General features: G+C 39.2%; 1 protein-coding gene across 1 annotated transcript; it reads left to right on the forward strand.

Annotated features, from left to right (window-relative positions):
• Positions 1-792: 792 nt before the first annotated feature.
• LOC131604728 (uncharacterized) lies at positions 793-3,319 on the forward strand. Its single transcript, XM_058877152.1, has 3 exons — positions 793-849; positions 902-1,100; positions 1,158-3,319. The coding sequence occupies exons 1-3, from the start codon at positions 793-795 to the stop codon at positions 3,317-3,319; spliced, it is 2,418 nt and encodes an 805-aa protein (XP_058733135.1).
• Positions 3,320-7,406: the final 4,087 nt, after the last annotated feature.

The raw sequence follows: 7,406 nt of genomic DNA on the forward strand, positions 1-7,406 counted from the left end.
ACATTGCTGTCATACATTCATGGTGTTATTGGTGAAAATAGGTCATTGCTCAGGAGGAGTGTATGTGACCAGTGGTGTAGATGAATCATTGCCTAGGAGAGGTGTATGTGATTTATCTGGTTCGATTGAATGAACCTTGGTGATTGGTACCACGTGCATTGTGTCATTGTTGAGTCACATTGCATCGTTATTATTATTTAATTGGATTGGTGTGCTTGTGTGATTACTACTCTTAACATGATTATTTCACCGTTAAATTATTGAATGTAGTTTTCACCCCTTTGTTGTTGCTGTTGTGTCTGTGCTTCCTTGGAAGTACAGATAATCTAGGTACTTTAGTGTGCACGGAGTGTGTGTTGCTTGATCGAGTCTTAGGAGTCGCTCTGATACGTAACACGGGATTTTGGGGCGTTTATCTATTCGTTATTTATTTTGTCAATTAGTTACGTATCATTCGTCAATTGGAGATTTGTTGAACCACGAATTAATGTGGATATTTTGGTGTTTAGGCATATCGCCAAGTTGAGATAAAACAATTAATTTTCCGCTGTTTTGTTTTATTAATACAAAAAGTTGTTTTGGTTCGTTTTTTATGTGACATTCCACTATATGGTGAAAAACTCTAATTATTTTCTTATTATTGCGTAATTTTATTTAAATGGGAATAGTGGGGTGTTACAATTGGTATTAGAGCAGGTCGGTTCCACCGGCCAGGTAAAGTAGTTGAGTCAGTCCTTAGAATAGGAGTAGACTTGTGTATTCTTCTAACTGTGTTTCGGACTGTCGAATAGTATGGCAGGGAGGAATGATGCTGCTCTTGCTGCTGCTATGCAAGCTATGACGCAGACAGTAGATAACATTACTCAAGGCTGGGAATGCACTTTTCCATGACTTGGAACAGTTTCGGAGCAACAAGCCGCCTACGTATGAGGGAGGTATCCTAGATCCTGAGGCTCCACAAAAATGGATGAAAGCTATTGAAAAGATCTTCAGGACCATGGGGTGCAGTGATGCTCAGAAGGTAGCTTTTGGTACTCATATGCTGGAAGGAGAGGTTGAAGCCTGGTGGGACAACAGTCGTCAGAGGCTGGAAACTGCAGGTATAAGTATTACCTAGGCAGTATTCCGGGCTGAGTTTCTGGAGAAGTATTTTCCAGAAGACATTCACAGTGCAAAGGAGGTCGAATTTTTGGAGCTGAAACAGGGTAGCCTGACTGTTGCTGAGTATGCTGCACGATTTGAAGAGTTAGTACAGTATTGGGCCCATTACAATACTGAAGAGGCTATGACTTCAAAGTGCTTGAAGTTTGAGAATGGGTTGCGTCCCGAGATCAAACAGGGTATCGCTTGTCAGAAGATAAGAAATTATCCAGAATTGTTGAGCAGAAGCAAAATCTATGACAATGATAACAGGGCTAGGATTTCTCACTACAAAGCTGCGAATGAGCGAAAGGGTAAGCATAGGTTTGGAGGTACACCGTATAGTGCTCCAGCTGACAAGGGAAAACAGAAAGCTTCTAAAAGTAATAAGCCAAGTGGGGGATGGGCAATTCCCAATCCTACGAAGTGCTTCAGATGTGGGGGTACGGGTCACCGTGCTAATGATTGTACAGTTGAAGCGAAGAAATGCTTTAAGTGCGGAAGACCAGGACATGTTATAGCTGATTGCAGGTCCACTATGCCTACCTGTTATAACTGTGGAGAAAAGGGTCATATCAGCACTCACTGTGAGAAGCCGAAGAAGTCACAGGCTGGTGGGAAGGTGTTTGCATTGGTGGTAACCCAATCCACCAGTGGTGATCGTTCGATCAAAGGTACTTGTTTTATTAATGGTGTTCTGCTGATTGCTATTATTGATACGGGTGCAACCCACTCGTTTATTTCTGTGGATTGTGTGACGAGGTTAGGAATAATTCCATATACTTTGGATCGGAGGATGACAATTGAAACTCCGTCTATTGGTTCTGTAGTTACTTCTTTAGTCTGTTTGAATTGTCCCTTGACTATCTTTAATAGGGATTTCGGAGTGGATCTGATTTGTTTACCACTCAGTAATTTGTACGTTATCTTGGGGATGGACTGGTTGGAGTCCAATCGGGTGTACATTGACTGCTTTAGGAAGAGGCTGTTATTCCTTACTCCTGAAGAGGAAGCATTGGCTAATTCCTTATCTACCAAGGAGACGAAGATCTTGCTGGAGAGTGAAGCTAAGATGTTTGCTATGTTCACTTCACTATCGGCTGGGAGCAAAGTAGCAATTGAAGAGATACCAGTGGTGAATGAATTTCTTGAAGTGTTTCCTGATGATATTACTGAGTTACCTCCGAAGAGGGAAGTCGAATTTAATATTGATCTTGTTCCTGGTACTCGACCTATTTATATGGTGCCGTACTGGATGTCGGTATCAGAGTTGGCAGAGTTGAAGGCTCAAATAGGTGAGCTGATGGATAAGAAATTTATTAGGCCGAGCGTGTCGCCGTGGGGAGCTCCAGTGTTATTGGTGAAGAAGGAGGATGGTAGTATGCGTCTGTGTATTGATTACCGTCAATTGAATAAAGTGACCATTAAGAATAAGTATCCGCTTTCTAGGATTGATGACTTAATGGATCAGCTTGTCGGTGCCCGTGTGTTCTGTAAAATTGATTTGAGGTCGGGTTACCATCAGATTAGAGTGAAGGAAGGGGATATCCAGAAAACCGCCTTTAGGACTCGTTACGGACATTACGAATATGCAGTGATGCCTTTCGGAGTGTCTAATGCGCCAGGTGTGTTTATGGAGTACATGAACCGCATTTTCCATTCTTACATGGATAAGTTTATTGTGGTATTCATCGATGACATATTGATTTATTCTAAGTCAGAAGAGGATCATACGGAACACTTGCGAATCGCGTTGCAGGTGTTGAAGGATAATAAATTGTTTGCAAAGTTCTCGAAGTGTGAATTTTGGATGGAAACCGTGAGTTTCCTAGGACATGTTATTTCGGGTGATGGTATAGCAGTGGATCCATCTAAGATAAGTGCAGTACTTCAGTGGGAACCTACAAAGACAGTAACGGAGATTAGAAGCTTTTTGGGTTTGGCAGGTTACTACCGAAGATTTATTGAAGGGTTTTCTAATTTGGCATTATCGTTGACTCAGCTGACTAGGAAGGATCAATCTTTTGTTTGGGATGCAGTGTGTGAAGAAAGCTTCGAGGAGTTGAAAAGGAAATTGACTTCAGCCCCAGTGTTAGTGTTGCCAAATCCGAGGGAACCGTTTGTGGTATACTGTGATGCGTCTAAAATGGGCTTAGGCGGGGTGTTAATGCAAGAATGAAAAGTAGTGGCTTATGCTTCACGATAATTAAGGGTGCATGAGAGGAATTATCCTACTCATGACCTCAACTAGCTGCAGTTGTTTTTGTATTGAAGATATGGAGGCATTATTTGTATGGGTCAAGGTTCAAAGTGTTTAGCGATCACAAGAGTTTGAAGTATTTGTTTGACCAGAAGGAATTGAATATGAGGCAAAGAAGGTGGTTAGAGTTCTTGAAGGACTACGATTTTAACTTGAGTTACCATCCAGGAAAGGCTAATGTTGTAGCAGATGCTCTGAGTCAGAAGACAATTCATATGTCGGCATTAATGGTAAGGGAGTGGAACTAATTGAACAGTTTAGAGATTTAAGTAGGGTCTGCGAGACGACACCTAATAGCATTAGATTGGGTATGTTGAAGATAAATAATAATTTCTTAGACATAATTAAGGAAAATCACAGGCTTGATGTGAAGTTAGTGGATTTGATGCCTACAGGAGAAGGTGATCCCGAGAGTAATTTTAAAGTTGATGATAATGGTGTGTTGAGATTCCGGGGCAGAATCTGTGTGCCGGATAATGTCGAACTGAAGAAGGCAATATTGGAAGAAAGTCACTGCAGTAATTTAAGTATTCATCCGGGAGCGACGAAAATGTATCAAGACTTAAAGAAATTGTTTTGGTGGTTTGGTATGAAGAGAGATATAGCTCAGTTTGTGTATGCTTGTTTGACATGTCAGAAGTCGAAAGTAGAACATCAGAAACCGTCAGGGTTAATGCAACCGTTGGAGATTCCAGAATGGAAATGGGATAGCATTGCCATGGACTTTGTTACTAGCTTACCGAATACGACGAGAGGATTCGATGCAATCTGGGTAGTTGTAGACCGGCTTACGAAATCCGCACATTTTATACCGATCAATATGAGTTTTCCATTGACGAAGCTGGCAGAGATTTATATCAGAATAGATGTGAAGTTGCATGGAGTTCCGTCAAACATAGTGTCAGATAGAGATCCAAGGTTTACTTCGGAATTTTGGAGAAGTTTGCAGGAGGCTTTGGGTTCTAAGTTGAAACTGAGTTCAGCGTATCATCCGCAAACGGACGGTCAGTCAGAGAGAACTATCCAATCGTTGGAAGACTTGTTGAGGATTTGTGTGTTGGAAAAAGGTGGTGCGTGGGATACTCATTTGCCATTGATTGAGTTCACGTACAACAATAGTTATTATTCTAGTATCGGGATGCCACCTTTTGAAGCTTTGTATGGTAGAAGGTGTAGGACACCTTTGTGTTGGCATGAGACTGGTGAGAACGTTGTGCTTGGACCTGAAATTGTACAGCAAACTACAGAAGCAATTCAGATGATTCGTGAAAAGATGAAAGCGTCTCAGAGTAGACAGAAGAGTTACCATGATAATCGGAGAAAGAATTTAGAATTCAATGAGGGTGACCATGTGTTCTTGAGGGTCAACCCGATGACAGGTGTTGGACGCGCATTGAAATCGAAGAAGTTGGATCCTAAGTTCATTGGACCGTATCAGATCTTGCAGATAGTTGGTACCGTGGCATACAGGGTGGCGTTACCGCCAGAACTTTTGAACTTGCATGACGTGTTTCATGTGTCGCAACTTCGGAAGTACGTGTCTGATCCATCTCATGTTATTCAGAGGGATGAGGTGCAGATTATAGACAACCTTACAGTAGAAGCGATGCCGATAAGGATCGAGGATCGCAAAATGAAGCAACTCAGGGGAAAGGAGATTCCATTGGTGAAAGTAGCTTGGGAAGGAGCTGCTGGAGGAAGTGTAACCTGGGAGTTGGAAAGCAAGATGCGAGAGTCGTATCCAGAATTGTTTCCATCAGGTACATTTTCGAGGACGAAAATAAATTAAGTGGGGAGAATTGTAACGCCCATTTTATTTTATTTAATTGTCGAGTATATTTTGATTTGATTGAAATCCATTTAGGGTACTTGCATGATAGAACCTTAGTTAAAGGCATTGGAGAATATTTTATGGTGTGTTATTAGTAGTGAAATCGATAATAATAGCATAAGGTTATTATTAATTATTATTATTATTATTATTATTATTATTATTATTATTATTATTATACTATTAGTATTATTATTATTATTAATAGTATTATTATGATTACCAGTATTATTATATTATTAGTAGTATTAGAAATATTGTTATAATTAGTATTATTTCCTAATAATTAAAATTAGATTTTTAAGGAGTAATGAGCTTAGTGGAGAATTATAAGGAGAAGAATAGGTTAAGTGGACTTGGTGGATATAAAAAGAGGAGAGTTTTCACGTAATAACATTTTAGGGTGATCAAGGACTAAAGGGAACAACTGCTAGAGAGATTGGGAAGAAACCAATTCACCAGAAATTTCAAACAATTCCAAGGTAAGGGGGCGAATCTATTTCAATATGGGTGTATTATCATGAGAGGGTAGTGAGGGTACCCTTCCCTCGTATAGATTTCGTACTGTTAAATTCTGTTTGGGTGATTGAATTATAATGATATGGTTTGTATAAACATGTCGTTGTTGTTGCTGTTACAAGTATCTGACTAGATGGTAGAGATTTAATTGATGAATTGTGGCTAGACATTGTTGTGTGTTAAAATTATTGGTTTGTTAATCGATAAGAGTAGGACCGTAGTGCAGAAACTGGCGAAACAGAGGAGAAAGGGACGACCGGCTGGGAGGGACATGTGACGAATGTCACATGGCCAAGGGTGTCGATCGGCACACATGTGGTGGGGGGAGAACAACATGACGTTCGTCATGTGTGTGCGTGTGTGAGTGTGTTGGATTAAGGTGGGTGGAAAATTTATGTGTGTGTAGAATAATATCATTTTAGTGCCATATAATGATTCCTCTAGAATTCCATATTGGTAACTTATAGTTAGTAAAATAATTGACTTAATTGGATTGAATATATATATATATATATATATATATATATATATATATATATATATCCTACTAAATTCTTTGAGTAATATATAAATTAGTTTGATTAGTTTAATTGGACTAATATGTTAGATTAATGGGTAGCCTATATATTAGTTTAACTAAGTTAGAGAATGTATCAATATAGTAGAATAAATTAGTAATTGGTAGAATTATTGGTGAATTAATTGGATAGTGATTAGTTTAGAATTAGTGATATAATCGGCGAATTGTACGTATGTGTGTTTGTCTGTTTGGACAGGTGTGGTAATACTAGTGAGTATTACGGTAAGTATAAGACTTAAAGATGATCAGGAGGATCGTATTGGTGTGAACTTATTTGCACGTATGAATTATATACACATTGCTGTCATACATTCATGGTGTTATTGGTGAAAATAGGTCATTGCTCAGGAGGAGTGTATGTGACCAGTGGTGTAGATGAATCATTGCCTAGGAGAGGTGTATGTGATTTATCTGGTTCGATTGAATGAACCTTGGTGATTGGTACCACATGGATTGTGTAATTGTTGAGTCACATTGCATCGTTATTATTATTTAATTGGATTGGTGTGCTTGTGTGATTACTGCTCTTAACATGATTATTTCACCGTTAAATTATTGAATGTAGTTTTCACCCCTTTGTTGTTGCTGTTGTGTCCGTGCTTCCTTGGAAGTACAGATAATCTAGGTACTTGAGTGTGCACGGAGTGTGTGTTGCCTGATCGAGTCTTAGGAGTCGCTCTGATACGTAACACGGGATTTTGGGGCGTTTATCTATTCGTTATTTATTTTGTCAATTAGTTACGTATCATTTGTTAATTGGAGATTTGTTGAACCACAAATTAATATGGATATTTTGGTGTTTAGGCATATCGCCAAGTTGAGATAAAACAATTAATTTTCCGTTGTTTTGTTTTATTAATACAAAAAGTTGTTTTGGTTCGTTTTTAATGTGACATTCCACTTTATGGTGAAAAACTTTGATTATTTTCTTATTATTGTGTAATTTTATTTAAATGGGAATAGTGGGGTGTTACATGTTACACCCAGGGCTCGCCCGTTTAGGGCCGAGTAGCCCATTTTGACAGCTCTAGACACATACATTGCATAGGTCGACACATGTGCTGCAATAGTAAAGG

The sequence above is a fragment of the Vicia villosa genome, linkage group LG5, assembly GCF_029867415.1.
Source record: "Vicia villosa cultivar HV-30 ecotype Madison, WI linkage group LG5, Vvil1.0, whole genome shotgun sequence".
NCBI lineage: Eukaryota > Viridiplantae > Streptophyta > Magnoliopsida > Fabales > Fabaceae > Vicia > Vicia villosa.

What these genes read in the sequence shown, in the direction of transcription:
- LOC131604728 (XM_058877152.1), top strand. Translation starts at nt 793, where the DNA reads ATGGCAGGGAGGAATGATGCTGCTCTTGCTGCTGCTATGCAAGCTATG. An exon ending in TGCAAGCTATGACGCAGACA is followed by an intron (nt 850 to 901) that starts GTAGATAACATT and finishes GACTTGGAACAG; the next exon opens with TTTCGGAGCAACAAGCCGCC. An exon ending in TCAGAGGCTGGAAACTGCAG is followed by an intron (nt 1,101 to 1,157) that starts GTATAAGTATTA and finishes AGTATTTTCCAG; the next exon opens with AAGACATTCACAGTGCAAAG.